Source organism: Hetaerina americana, unplaced genomic scaffold (genome assembly GCF_022747635.1).
Source record: "Hetaerina americana unplaced genomic scaffold, ioHetAmer1.1.p SCAF_11, whole genome shotgun sequence".
NCBI lineage: Eukaryota > Metazoa > Arthropoda > Insecta > Odonata > Calopterygidae > Hetaerina > Hetaerina americana.
Genome location: NW_027286181.1, coordinates 37352220 through 37375261, shown reverse-complemented (window position 1 = coordinate 37375261; position 23042 = coordinate 37352220). Strand labels below are relative to the sequence as shown.

General features: G+C 37.3%; 1 protein-coding gene across 1 annotated transcript in view; it reads left to right on the top strand.

The window, feature by feature from the left end:
• Positions 1-22719, top strand: part of LOC139701131 (cuticle protein 19.8-like) — a 32620-nt gene extending 9901 nt beyond the window's left edge. The window contains exons 3-5 of the mRNA XM_071599708.1: positions 18708-18881; positions 20006-20227; positions 22558-22719. Coding sequence (XP_071455809.1) covers positions 18708-18881; positions 20006-20227; positions 22558-22719 — 558 coding nt within the window. The remainder of the gene's footprint in view (positions 1-18707; positions 18882-20005; positions 20228-22557) is intronic.
• Positions 22720-23042: the final 323 nt, after the last annotated feature.

Below are 23042 nucleotides of genomic sequence, written 5' to 3'. Positions count from 1 at the left end.
TACGTTGATGAATCCCAATCTAGCAATCGGCGCAAGCGTGGAAAAAAATTAGAATCTAAATAAAAAATCTCAATTAACTTTTCCTTCCCCTTTACCAATCATACGTTCACTATAAATTTTGTTGCATCTAAGATAAAAAGACATATTTAGTAGTGTGAATTCTCCTGATCTTTATAATTTTTAACAAGTTTATCCGTTATACTTTTACGTTTCTGCTGAATCGAATGATGAAATTTACCATTGTTCAGAAAATATATTTGCATGGTAATATTTTATTGAAATCATAAAGTAATCATCAAATTGATATTCAATAAAGGTTTCAGAAGAATGATGGATTGTCTAAGAGGGGACCCGTCATCCAATGGACGAAGCGTAACTCGTTGACATCTTAAATGGATTTGAAATGCTTGCACGAGAGAGATTTTTCTTCAACTTCTCTCCAGTCAAACATATCCTAATTTTTATGAGGTGGATACCGAAATATTTCCAATGCCCCAGAAAGGTTAGCGGATATGTCTTTCTTAGATCCAAGGAACGGAAAGACAACATCCTTCCAGACCACCCCGGAGCCTCGATGAGCCAACGGAAACACTTTTTTGCGGTCAAAGCAATCACCTATAGCTGTGAAACATGAATGTTAGGAAAGATTTGTGGGGAACACAATGGAAACAATTTGGATGCAATGATCTGAGCGTGACTTTTTCGTCTGCGAGAAGGTCAGACCCAAGAAAGAGAAAGATCGCAGACGAGTCTTCCGGGATCCATCACAACGGGGTGGTCGTGGAAGGGCAAAGGTCCATTACTGACTTCATCCTTTTCATCCCTGCCAATGGGGCAAGTAGAAATGAATCACTTGCTCTCTCATCCGTGATCGGCTCTGTTGCTGTTAGGGACGGGAGGCTTCTTCTCGCGGTTGCACAATCAACCTCGTTGTTGTAGGCATACTATTAAATGAAGTCACGTTTATCGAGCTTGATAGACATCAGAACGCACATTTATGTTAATGTGCTGTTAAAAAAAGGGCTTATACATCTTGATGTTTGGAAGAATAATTTTAACTTAAATGAGTGAGCGGTGGACCTTAATGTATCTTTGGAAGCGTATAATTTCAAAATTCGTTGTTTTAACTAGAAAGGAGACTGAAGTTTTTGCATTGTGACGACAATTTCGTGGAGCATGAAACAACTTATCGATGAATCTCAAGGAGCTTTATTAATGCTATCACTGTGAAGTTACTTCATCTGAAGCAAAATATTGAAGGAATCGTGTACGTGGAGAATTTGCGAGTCGGACGGATTTTCATAAATGGTAAGGAAGATACTCGTAGTTTCCCTTGGGTGTGATGATTTATTTTTCAAAGCTAAACTGATGGTATGATCAACTTTTAAAACTTTATTCATATTAGGCGTTTGACGTGGTAGTCCAGTGGGTATAGTGCTGGGATGCTTACCGGAGAGCCCTAGTTCGAATCCTTGGGACGACTCTGAGAACCCTCAGCTTCTCCAAATCTACGTGATTTTTCAAGTAGGAAATCTTTCTAGGAGACCTTAGGTGGCGCAGAGCGAGTAACTGCGACCCCAACCCTGATGAATGAATTTCACACATCGTTTAGCTTAGCTTTCTTCTCCTATCAAACAAGTCTTTGATTTTATGACTGTGGCGGTGCATTAAGCGTTTGTAAACCAGCATTAATGTGAATTCGTACATTTCTATTCGTACTTAGAAAAAAACATTTCATAGCTATACCTCACGAGAACCTACGAAGTTACTTTTATGAAAAATAGATTTTTTAGATACTTAGTGTAATAAAGAAAATATTGGCTCCTTTATACCATCAGTAATACGTTAAAAACACATTTACAGTCCAAACGTTTGTTAGGCCGACTGAAGGAATTGGTGTAGCCAAGTTTTTTAAGTTTATGTTTTGAGTAAATGTGTGATTTGATGACAGAATATGGCAGGGTGGAAGTGGAATTAAATCAATCGGATGATTGTTTATTTCTTTCAATTACATTTTACGAGCTGTATTTTTCAGCTTACCACTGCTTTACGCATTTATAGACTTAATTGGAGATCCGCAGGAAGCGCTTCAACGAAATTTTCGAGATGTTCTGTAGCCGGAGTGGAGCTGGATAGAATGCGAAAGTTTTGAATAGTAAAGGCATCGGGTCTCAGTAAGGCATACATATTTCGTCATCATAGCTAGTTTTTCTGGAGTGAATTTTTGTGGTAAAATATGAAGGTTGAAGGAACAGAGATGATATTTCCAAAAGTATTTTAATATTTATCGAATTTATTTTTCTGAAATTTTATATTTTATTGTGATGTCTTAGGAATCAAAACATTTTGGACCCTTTGAGGACACCATCCGTCCTCCATATACGTTGCTAAAAATCTACCTTCTATCAAACATGATTTGCAATTGATGAAAAAATAAACTCTGAGAACTCCTAGTAGTAGTAGTTTTGAGGGGAGGCGACCGACAGCTAAGGTCATTTGCGCCATAGGGGATGGACAGGAAAGGATGAAGGGTGGAGAGAAACCCGGCGTCGGCATTAGCCTACTCTTTACGAAAGGCGCCAAGGGGTCCGCGGCTTAACGTCCCATCCGACGGACGGCGTACTCACTCAAAGTGCCCTCCACAAAGCACCTCAAGTAGGGATCGAGATACCTCTGAAAAATATTCAACACCGCCGGGATTTGAACCCGCGCCCTCAGGGTGGGAAGCCAGTACGTTAGCCCCCGCACCATCTCGATCCCCCTGAGAACTCCTGTCAATTTCTTAAATCTCCCTGGATGGTTGGAGGTGTCGGGATTTTCAACTGTCCCACCCTTCCTGTGCTTCTCGTCATCCATATTCTCGCAAAATTTGTCGACTTCTCTTTTCTTGCCGAGGAATTGGCCTCATTACACGTGGGTGGGATCGAGAAGTTTTCCAAATGCCACCTTGACGGCGTGGGAAAGGATACATGAGTCGGCTCGCCCTAGTGAAATCTACCCTGAGAGCTCAATTAATTTTTTTATGCCCGTTGGTCCCGAATTGCGCAAGGTTTCTTATTTCATACTGCCTCGTTCCTCATCCTTTGGTATATAAATAACAGGAGAAGGTGAAAGTTTTCTTCCAATATCGGTGATAGAGAGGTAAGGTGGGATGAGTGACAGGGGGGAAAGGAGTTCTTGGAAGGAAAATATAACGTTGAAGAGAGGGAAGGTGCTGAATCCTTTTTCCGTGTTTGTCTCAAAACCAAAATTTGTGAACAAAGATTCCAGGCCCTCAGCAAACAGTAGGTTCTTTTCTCGTGTTAATTACAGTCTCTTTCCAATATCTTAGTTCAATTTTCTCAACAGACTTTGTTTATTTTTTTCTAGGGAATCCAAGTTTAGTGAAACATTCTTCCAATTTTCAAGCATTCTGTTGACACTACCAATAAACATTACCATAAGTTGTCACTACCAATAGATAGATTTTTTAGAGCTAAATCTGAAACTTGTATTGTAGTTATTTCTATATTAGATGAATTAGGTTTAACATTCTCAATATAACGGTATGTAAGGTAACGACATAAAGATCCTTTTCAACCAAAATTAAAATAATCAATGATATTACCTTGGGAAAGATTCATCGGATTCTTTGTTAGTTTAATATTCTCAAATCATTACAACAAATAGTATGTCTAATCAGTCACACAAAAATCAATATTGAGTTGATTGCGTTATTTCATTGAGTGTGCCTCTAACCATTTCAAAAAATTTTCACTTGATTCTGTTTTCTGCATTTAGTTTACATGATTTTATTTTGCCCTTGCGTGAGTCTGTTAAATTCATAATTTAAAAGTCTTGAAAGAGAAAATGAAATAATCTGTGAAACTAAAGAATTATTTTATAAAAATGTTCCCATCAGTCAATCACGAGACTCAGGGCTAATGCAGTTTTACTCTTCCCATTTTTAACGCCAAAAATGCAATCACGTATAAGAATGATCCACCCGATAGCATCCGTAGTAAAGCTTGTAATTACTAGTTTAATCGTGTTCGCAGAAATAGCGGATGAACTATAAAAAAATTCGATTGCATTTGCATGCCCTAGATTCTCAATTCTGTTATCCGAGAGAAACAGCTCAAGTTTATTGACCCGAACGGTCATCACCTGCATAAACGGCACTGGTAATGACCGTGAGAGCTAGTGAGAGAAAACCAACTTCTACATCCTTTGGGAACACCGACTTCTCACTTTGAAACATCTGTCGCGCGGCAGAAGAGGTTTTTCCCACCTCTGTGTGTACCCGAACAATTATATTTTGGGAAATCATCTTCTTTTTGTCCTAAAGCCTAAAATAAAATAGCCTGTTAATTTGAAGAGAGACTGAAACTTGAAGTAGGAGGAGTGGAAAGTGTCCCTACCTGATTTTAGGGAAAGTTTAACTTCGGTGATTTCTAAAAGATACACGTGGGATCATATCACTTCGTAATATTAGAATTTCATTTATTAAAACATGTAATGAGTATTCTCTACGTAAAGAAAGGCATTACGATGCCTTGACACCAAATGTCAGGGCACGGCAAAAGGAGTTGTTTGGGTCATGGAAACGAAAATAAATGTGTAAATTGTGATTTAATTCCTCAAAATGAACTAAAATGAAATGGTCAGTGACATTCAGAAGACCCTTTGAAAGACGGGAAAACTTGAAAAATTATCCGGCCCAAATTTTTAGTCTTAATATTCCGAATAAAATTACCAAACTAAAGATGGATTATCTAATCAATCGTGAATGATACAGAGCGGGCAATTATTCTAATAGTTATTCGTGGAAAAAAGCTGTGTAAATTCAATGGAAATAAAAGAAAGAAATACAGAGGAAGATCACGGGAGAAGGTCACGAAGCAGACAATTACAAACGTGAAATAGAAAATCTGCATGAAGGGGTTAATCGAAAACATAAATTGTGACAACCTATTCTAGAATTGACTACCTTCGATATTGTTGCTGTCTGTTAACAATTTAGAATTCATATATTTAATTATTATTTGGTATTCTACCGGTGAAGGTAGGATTTGAATGGACGCTGCCTGTAAAATTGCATTATGGTATCCATCCTAACGGTAATGGGATGAATTATTTAAGGTGGTTTCCCATTGTCTTCCTCAGCAGTGTTTCTAACTTTACCCCATCATTCAGTGACCACCCCACTGGGATCAGGCGCCTTTGCATGCGCCTTACTGAGGGACAGACGCTGCGCCGACTTGCAAATCGTCTGGCCACTACCCTTCGACCTATACATGGGTGACCCTACTAGCAAATATTATTGCTTCCCCTGGAAGGCTTTGTGCGTTCTGATGACCCCTCTAGGGGGTCATCAGAACGCACAAAGCCTTCCACCTCATCAAGCCTATTGTCCGTATCATATATAATGCGATTAAACAAATACCGAATATTTTAAGTTCGGTGCGTATCGCAATGGAAAGAGAGATTTCTAGTTAATGTTTGAGTTTTGTAAAATTTAAAGGTATTAATTTCCCTCGCTTGACCCCTCAGGCTTGCCTCCGTCCATGACAGCTAATACATTCATGACAAATGATAACAGTGCTTTGACATTTATGGCAATGGTTATAAGTGCTTTCGCAAGAGGGTTTCGAGAAGCCAGAGAGTATAAAGGTTATCAGATCATCCCGGAGAAACGGTCATCGTGTCCCCGAGTGAAAGGGTGTTTGCAATTTGAACAGGAAAGGAGACATTGAGAATAAAAAGACGAAAGTGGTTCGAAATTCGATGCGGCCGTGGCTTTTCCCATGCACCACCGCACGCCCGGCTCACTTTTTAGCCTTGGCCATCGGAGAAGGCCATGGCTTGGAAAGTCATCCTTCCAGAAGCCACTGCTGGACGAAGCGTTGCTACGGTCAACGAAGCGTTGCTAAAAGACGACGGTGATTACGAACAGTCTTTTCTCCAAAGGTCGTCGTACTTTGGTGCAGTTTCCTGCGAAATTGAGTCAACCGGGTCAACCACCAATCCTTGACCGAGAGAGGAAATGACGAATGGCCGTTTGAATGGGAATTTTCCACCAAAGATTAGTCCAACTAATCCGAGGAAATTAAACTGATTTACTGTCCTTTCATATTCTCCAATTAATTCTATTTCTGCACCGCAATTTAAGCATAATTTAATTTTCTATGCTATTCAGAGACAAAAAATGGAAGTCAATTACAGAATCACGTTTGTATCATGATGGCTTTATTAGAAAAACATTTCAATTAATTTAAACGAATATCTGAAAAGAATTTTGAATACTTTTAGCTTGAATACTTTTATTTTTTTAAAGTTTTTATTTTATCTCCGATTTAAAGTTTAACGTATGCTTACTCAATATAGAAAATTATTGCTACTGATTCACTTCAGTCTTTTGTACAAAGTATACTTATGTACGAGTATAGGTTTTAGTTTTTCTGTTGAGAACGATTTTGTATTAGTGACTTGTTATATTAACAGCATTTTTTAAAATAAAAAGCACTATATTCAAATAAGGCTAAAAAAAATATCTTCATAAAATTCCCTAAATATATTTATCGCCAAAATACTTAACTATTTTAACCAGCCGTAAGTAAGAGTGGTTATGATGCGAAATACTCTTTGCTTTTTTGCCTGCTAAAAACCTATTGAAATGCATTTATGCTCACGTTAATGCGAAAATATGTAACATTATATTCGGTAATATTTTCATGTCAGGTTCGTACATCATAATATATTCGGTAATATTTGACTTACGTCTTTGAGATACTATATTTTTTCCTTTTTGGTGGTCACAAGCAAAAGAAGTCAATTAGTAACCATGGTTTACTTTGACGATTAATAAATCAGTCGGCTAGATTTATGAACGCTGAGACAGACATTGTAGTATTTAAACGTATTTTGATGTATATTAACCATAAATACGGAAATGATTTCGAGTCATCCAGCTGAAAATGTGGATTTTCAAATATAATACGCCGCCTTTGTACCAGGAACCATCAATAGGTTTCTGAAGCATTTTTTTGCTGATGATTTTGTTCGGTCGAAAGACTGAATTATAGTTGTGTTCCGGTCTAATACTGATGTTAGAACTCGGTTTTTATTCGAAATTTGTGCTCGCTTTCTTATTCCGGAATCCGCAGAAAAATGCTGTAACACAGAAAAACCTTTGAGGTGGATTTGAAACAAAAAGTGATTACAAAAGCACTCGGATAATACTGATATTACGTATTTGCGTCGATACAGAAGAATGGACTTTGAATGAGAGCTACTGAACTATGAAATATCAGCTTCGGATTCAATTACCCCTTTTTTGCAAAAAATCTATTCTATTATAATGGAAGTTTGAATTTCCATCAATATTGACATCTTGTTCAAGTACCTTGTGACTGTTGAATTGATGAATTAAACAATTATACAAATACTCAAGTTAATATTACATATATATGTAATATTATATATATATATATATATATATATATATATATATATATATATATATATATATATGTTTCGCCGAAGTTCTTGCGAGCTTCTTCAGGTTGGCAGTCAAAGGACCGTAAGTCTGACTTGAAGCCTAACCCCATATGGTTCTAGTAAAACTATGAAGTCATTTTTACGACACCGAGGAAGCCTTATTTGCAAATAATCGAAATTATTGTGATTTTCATTTCTTATATTTCCATGGTTCCATTTTGATTAATTTTTAAAAATGAAACGGAGAATGTGTGATGATTTTCTAATTGAAAACACCACTTTTTACAAGTGTATCTGTATCATAGAACACATCCAGTACCTCACTTTTCACTCATTTATCTTGAGTATTTAATGAATTACTATCGGCGTTAATTGATACATTCTTACTTAAGAGTCCAGTCGACCTTACATGACCTCGAGACAGATTCGAGGGCATCAATTCCTTTAAAAACTATAATTCCTCGCTTCCTGCCTCCAATTTCTCGCTTTCGCAGGCCATTAATTACTTTTTAACCAAATGTGCTGCTGAAATTAACGTAACTTCTTTTTTAAGAGCATGGCAGCGTGAATAATTGAAAGTATGGGGAGTACGAGCTCGCAAACCAATGACAGCGACTCATGTGTTTTCAAGAAGAACAAAAATATATGGTAGGATATTCAGTCCAGTGGAGTGATCATATGATTCCTACAAAATTTGTTTCATATCGAAGTTAAAAAATTGATTCCTCATCCCGGTTAAAAATTCCTTATTACTCGTGGGGGTGTTTCAATTTGATAATGAATCGTACTTTCTCAAACTTGCGACCCCATACTGGGATAAGTAACGGAACGGTGTTTAGTCGCACACACAAATTAACATCAGAGAGTCTTTGTAAATCGACGCAGAAATTGCTTCGTGTGATTCTCGCTGTAGTAGCATTTTACCAATGCGGTTTTATGACCATTGGGTAGATTTATTATTGCTCGATTTTTTCAAATACATTGGTTTATCTTGAGCATTCAAAACTCGAAAAGAGGTTAAAAATTTGACCGATAACTGTATAAATGCAGACTTTTAGCCCTGACCCTTCGCCACCAAGAGTTACCAACAAAGATATTGGTACATCAGATTATCAAAGTATAAAAAATATTCCTCATTAATGACGAAAGTGGCTCCGGAATGGGATAGACGTACGCATCTTTGGCAGACATGATAACACAAAGGTGAGAAATTCAGTTTTAATGATGCTTAATATTTTAATCGGAAATAGTTTCAATAACATTAACTTGGCAATGATCGGTATTTAGGGGCAGGAGAGCATAACTGAAATACGTCATAAAAACAAAGACTTATTGGTAATATTTCACACATTTTCTTATGGTACTACTAATGTCGACGTCATTTGACTTTCATCATCAAGGTGCAATAATAAATGTTACCATGATAATGACAGTGGAAACGTGCGGTTGATTACTACATACAGTATATTCGTTTCTATGATGTGTGGCGATTCCACAATATTAATCCCGATTCCGTTAATTTTGCACCTAAATATAATGAGTTCGCTTCATGGGGAATTACCAAACGAAGACCCTTCCACGTGAATTGTGGGGTGGTGGTGGTGGAAGCCCTATCTCTCCGCTTAGTATCATTCTTTCGATTGGGCTATCCTCGTGGTCCACCACTCTCACCAGCAAGTCTCGCGGTTGCGTCACGATTAGCAAGTCACGAAGTCCGCCTCTGCAAACGGAATAGGCTCCCATGCACCCGAAGTAAAAAGCAAAAGTCAAAGCTTGTATCTAGTATAGATCTCTGTGGCGACACACTTGGCCTATTGTCGCGGGGGCCAAACGAACCGTGAGAATTTCTTGCCGCTAAGTGGTTGCCTTTCCCCTCAAGTCTTTATTTTTTTTCATCTTTTCGGAACGCTCGATTTCTTATCGCAAATTCTTTTACTTGGATTGGCCACGCGGTGAAATTTCTGTAGGCGTTGTCGTAAGCCATTGCAAAATCCGGGAGCGAAATATCCTCTTTATGATCTTGTAGTTTGGGCGATTGCGCTCATTGTGGTTTCTAGTGGACCGGAAGAAATTGACCCAAAATTGATGGTGGCAGGACATTAGCAGAAGGAAATTCGTTTAGCCCTTACTCTTGCTGTTGCATTAGTTGTGTCCATTCATCGAAAATATTGAACTCAGTTTAACGCACTGTTTGATACACCCGCGTTTTTACTTAGTTGTTGGTATCCCGATCAATATCTCATAGAAATAATACATGGAAATTTTATTACAAAAGTGTAGTGTTCGGTGGAGAAATTGTATGATATTTTGAATTAAATACTCGAGGAATGTTAGAGTAGCTCGCAGAATTGTTGTTGTCGGAATATTTGGTCATTTTAAATCACACCGATTTTTATGATGATTCTTCGACCGCCTTTGATTCCTTCGTTGATTTTATCGTTTCAATATAAATCATCTACATTGCCGGCACATCTTGTGCAATTATTGTGAAAGTATCCGATCTCATTATTTCTGGCGTTTAGTCTCGGATTCCTTTGTTTCTGATCAAACGTGTGATTTTTTCTATGACATTTTGAAAGAGAGGCTGAATCAAATGTATTTTACAAAGGAAATCCGCCCAAAATTCTATATTAAATTCCCAACCAAACCATAGGAAATGCTTTTTGAAAACTTAAAGTTTAATTTTTATATTCTTTCACAAGTTTCGATTTGACTTCCAGGTTATTGACCAAGTTAATTCAGCTCAAGACTCGAACAAAATTTTTCATACAGTATCCAGGTCAATAGGTATCGACACCCACTCCCCAGCTGCCCTGGATTTTGGGTCAAGACCGCCCGTCCAACCGCTCCCGAGTTCTCCCAAAGCTCTTGCAACGAAATTTCGCAAAGTGTGATTTATTTGACCGAGTACGTGGACGCACTTTATTAATTGACTTGGGTCACTGAGGCGTCGATATTCTTGTCTGACTGGTTCCGCTTTATTGTCACTGGTAAATACATTTGTGGTTGCAAAATGTTGAGAAATAATTTATGCACCCTTTTAGTCGCATTGGAAAGCATGCCAAAATGTGATCCCAAGCGGAAAGGTTGCTCATGCAACACAATTCTTCTATTTTATCTAGTGTTCATCGATATGGAAAGCAATGCCTAGTCTTCCAATCTCTCTATGGATTACTGACTTCGGGGGCGTGGTTCCAATCGCCCGTTGTCAGACCAAAAGTCATTGACGGATGGCCAATAATAGTAACAGGGAATTGGAAGAAGTTACGCCTTAAATTTGTGGGATAGGTCGTGTTCCACAACAAAATTGACTTCTACATGCACAGCGATATGTGCTGCTTGTACAACCAATTCCCCACCAAACTAGAATTAATAGAACAAGAGTCAACAGTGACTTTTTTATTGCAAATGTATCTAGTGCAATGAAATTAAAGCAAAGCAAGTATTTAAGCAAAGGCATGTATTTATTTCAATAAATTTTAATCAATTTCTTTTTCATAGAAGATAATTAAAAAAAATTATCTCCAGAGTTGCAAAAAACAACCCTACTCAGCTGGTTTTTGCGAACACTCAATGGAAAAGCTCATTACTTTTGATCGATCAACAACAAACATAAATGCATTTAGAGGTCAATATTTTGTAGCTAGAAATAGAGTTTATAATTTCCGCTAGCCATTCATGGTTTCAAGTTAATTCTCTAAAAGAGGTCGTTAAAGTGACGTTATACTTTGAATTTCTGACCCTTGAAGATTGGCGTTTATGCAATAATTAGTTTCTGACGAGAAGATTGTGCGCTAAAATAAACGAATCATCCCACTTTTTTCTCAATGTAGTTTACATTAGAGAGGATACATTTTCCAAATATGTCATTTTCGGTGAATCTGAACGCAATTCTTTCGGAATCTGGATGGTTCTGTTAATTGAATCCTGTAATCATCAATAATAAGTATATTGCATCGATACTGGATAAAAGTTTCAACAACCGTAGTTTGAGTAATGGTATGAAACAATAAAATCAATTTTAATAATTTAAAATGATCCTTAGTTTGGAACTCTTTACGACAACTCTGATATGAGTCGACCACTACTATTCTATAGTCACTACTACCTATTCTACCCGACCACTACTATTCTATTTATTTTCTGGCTCGTATGGAAAATACTGGGGCGTAACTTTTTCGCTTAATGAGCCTCCTCGCTTGAGTACATTTTGAATAGTCTAAGACAGGGGAATTATCTTGTAATTACGTATTTGGTGCCTTCGCAGCCTTTCGTGTTGAGTTAATGAGCGCTGTCGTTATAATACAATTCCGCACATCATCGTTATATATATATATATATATATATATATATATATATATATATATATATAGTACATTACACAGTAACACACAATATAGAAACACAAAAAAAGGAACACTCACTCGTTATTTCTTGATAATTTCGACGGAATTCTACTCATTACTTCTTTTTCTTCCGATGAAGACGGAGTAGAATTCCGTCGAAATTATCAAAAAATAAAGTGTGAGTGTTCCTTTTTTGTGTGTTACTGTGTAATGTACTATTCGGCACTTCCGTGTTACGTCTACGAAAGCATATATATGTATATATATATATATATATATATATATATATACACAAATAATTGTAACCGTATCACTCGATACTCATGTATCAGAGGCGTTATGAAACCACTCCTAGGTCGTGGACGTGGACGTGTTCCGTCGGTCAGAGAAGCCGGCTCACCTACACAGCAGTCTGTTACCTCCACCCCCGCAGGGCAGGGTCCCTCCTCATGTCGGCATCCCATGGAAATGTGAAAGGGATATAAGAGGATCCAGCAGGTAAGGGCGGGGCTGAGGCATTCAGGTCGGAATCGGGGCGGCTGGGACCCGGGGCGCAGGCGGGTCAGACGGGGCGGGGGTGGGCGTGGCGTGGGCGGAAACCGTCGCCCGGCCCAGAGTATGGTGGCCCATTTATCCTTGCGCTCCGGAGGGGGTGGTTTGAGGAGTTAGTGCTCTCGGGTACCCGATGACTTTAGCCGTCGCGTTGAATATACTCGGTGCGATGGGCACACCTTGTAGCCACGCCGATTCAGTGGCTTTCCAATTTTTTTTATCCTTCTCCCCGCCCCCCCCCCTCACGCTCTCGAAACTGGATTGTTAAATTCTCCCCGTGATATTTTGGTCGTACCCGCTTTTACGGAGCATGTTCTATGGAAAGTGGCCGAGCAAGTCGCAGGGCAATTGCTATTCCATTTTAATTTCGTATTCCTGCTACTGATATTCCCACTTTAAGTGTTGGGTTTTATTGGAAATAATACGCACTCGTATAGCCTGTATTTAAATGTAAATGAAATGAAAAATCTACAAGGTTGTCATTGTAGACCATGTCCCTTAATGCCTCACGGGTTACGACAATTCGTATCACTCAGCTCGTTCCGGCGTGGGAAGTGTTTGAACATTTAATTTTGGCTGTCCCTTTCATAGTCTGGATGATTTTAGTTTTCATCATTCTAGAGATTATTTTATTCTGTACTAAAGTTCACTGAAAGATAAACAGGGGTAAATAAGAAAATTGTCTTGAATTAAGAGATAGTGGTGGCGATTTAATTGAGAAAATTAATTATTTTCTCCAAACCAAGATCATACGAATATTGTTCTGTGCAATTTTGTTCAGATTTTTTAAATTTAAATAGTAAATTGTTTAAACAATAGTTAAGTGTCATAATTAATACTTCTTCAAATGAAAACATTCCTCATTTGAGTTCTATATGGTTTGCGGTGACTTTTTTCTTTACCTAGTCAAAATCAACATTTACTTTTCACTTTGATGATGTCCTCGAGAGCGAGATGAAAGCATAGATATCTTCGAACAGCTTTGGCAACACCACGGGTAAGAGGTTTTGGCGTCAAGAGTGTAACTACCGCCATAAGCCTTGGGCAGTTTCCTTATTGAGATGACCCAAGATCATAGCTTTTCCGACGCTATATGGATAGAAACAGATCGCGGGCACTTCAGTATTAACTCCACACGGAAGCAATCTGTCTTTGGAACTTCTATCTGGATAGTCATGCCGTCGATCGTAAGTAGTACAGCGGTGCAAATGATAAAACCGTTCACTCTCGGCTCATGTACTTTCCATCGGTGTAGTAAACAATCTTACTTGCAGTTCTCAGAGTACTGTTAGACTCTATTTCTTAATAATATTTGGAAAATTAATCATTAACATATATTAAAACTTACGTGGACAGTCAGTATGGTACACCTTGCCGCGACGGTAGGTCTTACTATCAAACTTAAGGATGAAGATAGTCTAATGTTAATGAGTACCTTTAGCACACATTTTGGGTGAAGCTAAATGTGTTCAAAGTGACCAGGACTCGAACTCGAGCCCTCTTGTCAGAAGCTGGGCGTTCTACAGCGGGTATAGTAAACCCCGGGCCAGAAAATTAATTAGAGGGAATAGGGCGTCCATACTATTGATATCAACGTTTTTGATCGCTAATTATCAACGTATTGTGACTGACTTTACCGATACATAAAACATAAAATAATACATATAATATCTAAATTCATAAAATTGGGTCCAAAAGTAAAATTTGAATCTACTATTAAAACGGCATTTGAATCGATTCTTCATTATTCCTAAATTACCCTTCCATTATTTCCTAAATTCTATTCTCAATTTTCCGGAGAGCGCAAAAGCATATGTGCGGTGTGCCATGCCATTCCAGTTTTTAATACTGATGGTCCTAGGGAAGTGCTCATAGTCCTGTCAAAGAACGGTGATATTTGACTTAGTTATTTTTTATAGAGAGGAAAAGTGTTAATTTGCCAGGGGCGATCTTAGATTCAGGGAGGGGAGAAAGGTATCCTAAGGCTTGAGCAGGGGGTCAATCTCTCATATTATTTAACTACAGGTAGCATATGAATAAGTTTTTTCTGGTTATTTCAGTACTATTTTTACCTTTAACTAAACAAAAACCGCTTGCGATGAGGCTTAAACCGCTTAACCAACTGGTACGGAACGGGACTCTCCTTCCGGGAGTTAACACTCATATCTTGGAAACGATTTAGAAAAAAAGTAGCGAGAAATAAGCCAGTTTCTTTTATGGACCTTAGCAAATACTATATTTGTGTTTAGTTATGACCGTTTCACTTATATTGGAGTTATAATCATGACAAACCGGTCTTATAACCTCTATCTCGTTAAACTCCATAAAAGACCCACGAATCCTCTGAATTTGGCGATAAATAACTTTTAAAATGGTCAAAAATTTACTTTGATGTATCAGTAAAAGATATCGTTTTAAATATTTTTTTTTAAATACTAAGCGGATTCTTAATATACTGAGTCGGAAATAGAACTATATTAAACGAGTTTGAAACGTGGATTAAATCTCAATTAGTGGAAACCCACTATTTAATTTCCTTGCTGTATTAATTTTTAAATTTTCGTGGATAATCGATTTAATCGATATTTTGAGTATCCATAAGCGGAATTCCAGGTCAGCTGATCTGGAAAGGAATGGCAATTATCATTCTTCCGGGCTTTATACCGTTTCACCGGGGAAAAATACGCTTCTGATAGGACAACCTCTCGTCTCGTGTTACCGCCAATACGCTTGCAAATGTGCCTCGTGATCATCGAATTCAATATCCACTGATAGGATGATTCAACGAGAGATTTGCGGATTCAAACGGATGAACCTCCTCCATCACACTTCACGATCTCCGCGATCGCGGTCAGGAGACACGTCAGACACTCCCTTGGAGTAACGTGCGTGGGCAGAAACGGTTTGGAGGGGGGTGGGTGGAGGGGAGGCGCGGATTACGGTTCAAGTGAGAGTGAGGCGATGCCTGAATAAGTAACGAATCGAGGATGTGAAAAAAAAATCAAAAGACGCCCGTGTGCCCACATATTCGTGCCGAGCCGGTTTTGAAAGAGTTCGGAGCGGTGAAAGTGGTGAAATTGCCCTTCACTCCCATTTCACTCTGGTCAACTCCCATTTGGTCGATCTCGCCGCTCTCCCCCTCCCCCTCCCTCTTCCCGCCGCCTTTGTTGGCTTCGTCCCACAAGCCCAACGCCCCCGATGTGAAAACGAGAGTGATCTTACTCCCCCAAAGTCGGTCGGTTGGGATGGCTATTAAATAGTGCGTGGATATCTTATTACTTGATGAAAGGTGATGAAAAAAATATTGTCACTCTGGCTCCATTCCAGTCCACATGGGAATTGGGCATAATCAGTCCTTATTGACAATGCACACCTGAGTTCTTTTGAAAGGTTGTGTTTAAGCTTTCGAATAGAACAATGGGGCAAAAAACTGACGTACTGCATTGCTTGGAAATAGTCGTGACAATCTTAAACGTGCTAATAAGTCGAACTGAGAGTGAGAGTTTGTTTCTTAGTCACAAACTTTAAGCCTGTAGTTAATTGTAACCTACACCGAGTATTTAAGTTTTTTGTTTCATCTAAATATACAGTCATCTTTCAGTAACGAAACAATATATTTTTGCTTGGCTTTTGAAAGAGGTTCAAATGTCCAATAGTTCTGCAGAAATGTCATAAATATTATATAAAATATAATAAATTTCACATCCATTGTTCCCTTTTGGTTATTAATTGATTTTTTCGACTGGTATTTTCTCATTTTATTCAAATGTTTATATTTATGCCCATATGATGGAGTTATTAATTGCAACGAATACTGTAATTTTAATGACATAAATCTATTTAGGAACGAAAATTGACATCTTATTTTTATTATGTTTTGTTTAAAAAGTTTCATAAGTTTTGAGGCTGATACTACCGAGTTATTGGATGCACTAAATCTACTAAATGTTCTTATATATTTCTCCCTCGTGCTAATTGTAATGCATGGCTGGGATGGGTAAATATGGAATGAAAGAACCCTCTCATGATTTCATCACATCCTAAGGATCTTAGATGGCTATATCATTTGCATTTATGTTTTGGAATTTCATGCATTAAGAGTTTGGAATGCATGCATTGGTAAGGATGAAAATCACTGGAAGGCTGCGCAGTAAACTTAAATTAAAGGAAACTTCGGATTATAATTGATTGAAATTCTGCTTCCAAAATAACATCAATACGTTTCATGGAGAAATGCCCAAGAAAACTTACTATTGACAGAATTATATCAATGTTCGGGAGGTTCAAGCACGATCCATTTTGTCAGGCAGACGGAAGGTATAACTTTCCAGTTAACTAGTACCATCTCAATCTTTGAATGTTCATTGCATTTTTCGAGCAATAGATCTATTTCACAAAGCTCAGCTGTTTTTTTAAACTATTGTTTAAAGGCCATTGAAATATATTTCAAATAGAGGATGGTTTTTTTCGTTCTGCTCTGTTCCATTTTTCAACTATGAGAAATTGATTTTTTAAATATTACTCGTTCTGGAAAAGAGTAGAACGTAACTCATTCTCATTTAAAAATTTTCAAAATTTGGTTTGTTTCTGTGTATTTGTATTTACGTACGATGGCTTCGTTTGTGTGAGGAAGAGTTGATTTTTCCGTAAGTAAAAGAGTTATAATTACTCTGAACGCAGTTATTTCAATGTTTCATTACAAAATCTGGCTAGTTATATATAAATGACTAATGTTCTCTTTCCTGTCGTCAGGGCCTTTTTTTCTTCATCTCCAACCGTTCGATTTCCGATGATGCTTAATACTTTCTCTTTTGGCATTAGGTAAGAAAACATTATAAGAACCTCTTAGATCGTGATGACTTTATTTGAAGATACCGCTTGAGTGACTAAGGCTTTTTTTCTCACCGCCGGATGAGCTCGTTTTGACATACCAAGCCCAAGCGACGTAACGATCGGAGAATAAAAAATTTATCGCCGCCCTTCTTAGTCATATCTCTCTCAACCCGTTAACTTTCAGTTTTCTCACTCCTTGACGGATCGGCTTCATCCCTTACGTTTTTATATGGCTGTGCAAAGCGGTACGCTTTACTCTAAACGTGTTCAGAATTCTCTTAGATCCCTTTGGATTGCAGGGCTTCAATGAATGCATTCCGCTTTCTCACTTCTTGGAAATGAAGTCTACTCACGTATTTATATATTACGTAAAAGACTAGCTCCTTATATTCACATTTCCTTCTACAATGAGTGGAATGAACTCCAGATCCTTTGGATCATTGGAGCGGATACTATATGTATAAACTGAAAAGTGGAACATGCATGTTGTATTTTTATCCTTAAAATTATAGGTGAAAAGTCAAAATGGCTCTGCTGATAAATGGATGTGTCGTGGAACAAATTGGAGCCAACGTTATGCTATACAGCATGTGATGTTTATCAAATAATAGTTTTCGGAGTTCGGAAACGAACTGAATAATAATTTATTAAGACAAAATACTACTCTTTAAGGTTTAATTTGAAAGGTGTCAACAATTTTTGGAAAAAAACTATTTTTCCCCCTCCGTCGTGCTCATAAAAAGTTTGGTATTTTTTACACACTTTGTCTGTTGGCGAGAGCTAAAAAATCCTCTCAATATGGTGTGTAGCACAGGAGTACATATCAAGGGTAGTGATATAAAATTATTTATGGCATCATTACGCATATGACATGCCGTTATACAAAAATTCAAGTAAATATAAATTTCAAAATAAATATGTTTCATCATGATCTTGAAAAATGTTACCTTAAAAACTGTAATTAAAAGCAGTTGAAAGGTCGTGAAGAGGTGAAGTAATAAAATAAAATACGGAACGGAGTCTTAAATACATACAGCTTTGCTTCATGTATTATTTATTCACTTATTACTTACTTCACTAATTATACTTTCATCATTTTTTTTCTCATCCCCACAGATTTCTTAAAATTTTGATGTTTGTTAATGTTAAGAAATGTTGAAAATAAAATTAAGATTATTGATTTAAGCTCCCGGATAAAGAACCGAGACAATGGATATTCTAAGTTGATTTTATCTTTAAATATTTGACAGTATACGTGCAATTAATGGAGACATTAATTATCTATAAGTAGGTATTTTGTACCAAGAGTCATCACTAATCAATTAAAGTTATTTTCATTATCTGTTTCTTAAAATGACACGCATGGTATCAATTTTTGTTTTTCTGAACTGTTATGAAGCCTTAAATTAGTTTATCGTGGTGTTTTTATTCTGCTGATCATTTTATGACAGAGACCGAAATACATTTCTTTCTCTTCTCTCTTCCTGAACGATATAGCCAAATCCAGCATACAACTTCTCGTTCGATGTAAAGGACGACACCTTCACGAACTACCAGAACAGGAAAGAACAGAGGGAAGGAGATAAGATCACCGGTTCCTATAGCGTGGTCGATTCCGACGGTTTTATTAGGACGGTGACATATACTGCTGACCCTCTGCAAGGATTCAAGGTAAGAAACATACTGGGTCATACCTTTTACGCTGTTATGTGAAGAAAATGTTGAAAGGCGTACTCTGGTCAGCGTCTTAATTTTTGCTTCGAAAGACGTGCGATACATTGTTGTCCGACAAAGTAAAGAGTACATTTTAAACTCAAAAATTTACATCCTCCTTGAAGAATGTTCTTTACCTATCCCCGATTGCTTCTATTAATTTGCAAAGCTTTCGTTGTCAAGGGTAGATAATGTATTCATTTACTTGGTCACTATTTTGATAGTGGTACGCTCCTCTTATTACACTTTTTAAATAATGGTTTTTCCGCAGAAATATTAATAATTGAAATTATTCAACCCTTGTGTGTTAATGGAAAATTTGGAGTAGAATTTCCCCGATATAAGAATCAACTTTTATGAATTCATTTCCCTGGTGGGCTATTAATTAATATTATGGCTATGATTTTCGGTAGCTTGGTATTTATCACGTCTATTTTTATTTCCCATTGTATCTCGTTAAATCCTTATGACTAACTAAACTATTAATTTTTATTTTAACGTTAATTCGAAGGCCTTAACGATTCAGTGTATTTCTATTAGAGAAGGATTTTGAATATCCATTTCCTTTTTTTCATACACATACATAAGCGTATGTGTAGCAGAATGCAATTGATCTGTTGCTCAAATTATTTCTCGGTGTGCGGCCTACATACCTGTAAGTTTACAAAAAATGGCAATTATTACGTAAAACTTTGAAGTGTAAAAACCAAAACTTGGAATATTCTATCAAAAATGACAAAGTTTCAACGGTCTCTCCGAGTACCAATGCCTACAGTGAAATAATGTCTATTGTATAACGTGAGGGAAATTTTTTTCTAGACATGATGAAAAATGTTACGGAATAAGAAATATGAACACATTATGAAATTCATCCATGGTGAATCCATGGCCTTTTTTTTAATTAACATGGAACGATTCTAAAGCTTAATTCCGCACTACAAGTAGAATACAAGTAGGAGTTCACATTTTAAGACTTTTAATTCCCCAGAATGGCACACGATACTTATGCGCGTAAATGATAGGGCAAGGCGAATCCCTTTTTACCCTCGACTGTTATTTACACGTTCTTATTCTTAAAACAGGCTGAGGTCGTGAGGGAGCCAACTGACATTGTGGTCAAGCTGCCGACCCCCGCCCCGCCCACCGGCGGCCTTCGCTCCGTCCCCAACGGTGCCTTCGCCTCTCAGCCTGCACCCCAGCAGCATAGACAGCAGTATGTCGCCATCCCCTCTCCTGCACCCCAGGTGAAGCAGCGCCAGCAGGAACCCGCACCCCAGTACGTTCAGGCGGTACCCCAGCAACAGGTGAGTGGATACACATCTCCTGGTTCTATCGAGTTCACAGAATTTGCTGCGAAAATAAATTACGGCTCCTAAAGTTACATAGTGATGCTCATCATTTGTCTACATCAGTATTCGCTAGTTTCAGGATTGAAACTTGAAGCTTTCAATTTGTTTTCATAAAAATTGAAAGCAAACTTATATGCATGAATTAAAGTAACAGTTCAAAGTATCACACTACATCAACACAATAGCCCGCAAGCCAACTCAAGGGTGTGTGGCGGTAGGGTTAGTGCACCAACCATTCATGCATAAAATGCGCTTACATATACATAAATAAATAAATATATTATATATACATAAATATGTGCACATAAACGCACCCGCGTACCCTTATACGTACAGGTATATGCAACTTTTATGTGTTGAATGTCCGAGAACATCATGCAATAATGGGTGTGTTCGAGGGACAATTAAGAATGTTCTTTTTGAATTAAGAAGTAGGCGTGTCTGATTTAGTTATGATTATGCATCGTGCGATTGAATCTGCCATGGGTAACTTAATCTTATGTTATCCTGGTGGTCCATGACGGAATCTCTTTTCTTGTTCGTGCTATTTTTTCATTTTTCTTCGCTTACTTGCAGTAGCGGCTCCACTTGGAGGATAAGAAATTGTGAAAATTGATATTGATAACCATTATCATTGTTGACACGGTACATTTATAGAATAGAGATTTCCGTATTTACAAAAACCTTTATATTTGACTCCCGAAAGAGGTATGAAAAATAAACAACTTTTCCCCTTTCAATACCTTCCTAAGTTTCTAATAGTTTCGTTGTTTCTGCACCCCACGACCGATCCCATTCATATCCGTCCTTGGGCTGTAGGGGTACTGGAAGTTGGAAATATGAACGCGGGGTTCGGTTTTGTGACTTCACCCATAATCCCGATACATTATTCCTGTTTCTCCTTCGATATTTTTCTTTGTAATCAAGGGGAGGTAAGAAGTGACTAACGAAAACTGCAATTTTCAGAAAGGAAAATATATGTGGAACATTTTCATTAATTAGCAAAACTAACTTGGTCAGCAAGTTGAAAAAATATTTTTTCAAATGGCAAACTACACTAAAGAGGAATTTACTTCATGTAACTGTATCCTCGGTCCAAAGAAAATTTCGGAGTGTAAAAAAACTGTCTAAAGCACTTGACCGGATATCGAGGAATCCGGGTTTACCCTGAAGCTGAATTATTTTTACACTATGAAATTTTAGCATTTCATATCTTCCCTTTAAAATAAATCAAAATATCTTTCTCCATTTCTTCGAAGAACGTCTGCGTCATGTCACATGAATCGGCCAATTACGTTTTAATACAAATATTTGCTATTAAAGGAAGGTGGGATAAACTTTTTATCTGTGTAATGTCTGTTCCTATCTCGTACTGTTTCAGTATGCACTTGCATCCTATTCACCGCTCATGAAACCATGTACAGTCTTATTTGCAAAATTATATATTCCGATATGTTCTAATAGAAGCAACAACAAATTTAGATTCGAATGAATTCAGACTCACCAAACCGTGTTTTTAGAAACTAATGGATCTTTTAGTAAATTTAACTTTTTGATAGAATTCGGTGTTGTTTGAATAGTATTCCTGTTCATTTTGCTTTGAAATTTAAACGTTTTCTTTTTTTTCATAAAGAATATCCATCATAATGCTATTAAGTTAACGAAATCCCTTTAAAATTGGAATAAAAGGTATAGGATTAACAGTAAGCGTGCATTAAAATACCAATCGTTCTTTAAATATATTTTGGTCGGGTTTCTGTACATTTAATGAATAAATAATTGCCTTAAATTTTATTTTTATTGAAAAAATGATAACCTAATGGTCTTTACGAGATTAATTATCTATCACAAGTAGTAAATTTTATCAGTTTAGTATTACGGCTGTGAAAAAAATATTATGTGACATTAGATTGCGCTTTAAATGAATTATGTAACATATTCAATTACTTTACTGTAGAGGTTGGAAAATTACACGTATAGTGGCTATTCGACGGTTAATAAAACTGGTTTACGTTACGTGCATAGAGCAAGCTTTCTAGAAATCATCCACTTTCATTTTCAACTTCCTGTTTTAATTCATTTTGATCTGTTGATACAAAAATATTCTTCCTGGTACTCTGCGACGCTTATTTGTCGTAATTTTCAATTTTTTTTTGAAGGAAGAAAATTTTTATGTTTCTTAAATTTATTTCAATTTATTTGTGTTTTTTAATTTTTAATTTTACTTTTCATTACTTTTATGTTACTTGTGTTCTGAATTCTTGGTTTCAATTTTCCCGCAATAGTACACATTGGCTCGCCAAGCCCAACAGCTCCAGCAGGCCCAACTCCTTCAGGGCGCTTACCGACCTAGTTCCGGAAAGGCCGCTGCGCGCGTTGCAGTCCCCGTTTCTGGTGGCCTCCTCTTCCAGCCCCAGCACCAACTACAGCAGGTGTATCAGCAATAGATTTCGCACTGCAAGGACGTGTGGTGGAAAATACGAAAACCAGCGCATCGAAAGCGATAATTTCCTAGACTTCGTCGTTCTCATTGGAGGAAGTCTCGCTTAATTGATTCCATTGGTCGCCATCAGATCGTCGACATTTCAGAAATTCCACAATTTGGTTATTTATCGCGTCCATCCTTAATTTATTCTTCATTGTCTATCGTTTCAGCTTTGGCCCTTCAAAAGTATTATTTCTAAAAAGCTTGTGCTGGATTACATACTTATTTACACGGGTGAATATTGATCTAACTAATGCTTTTAATCACAAATCTTCTTCTTAATGC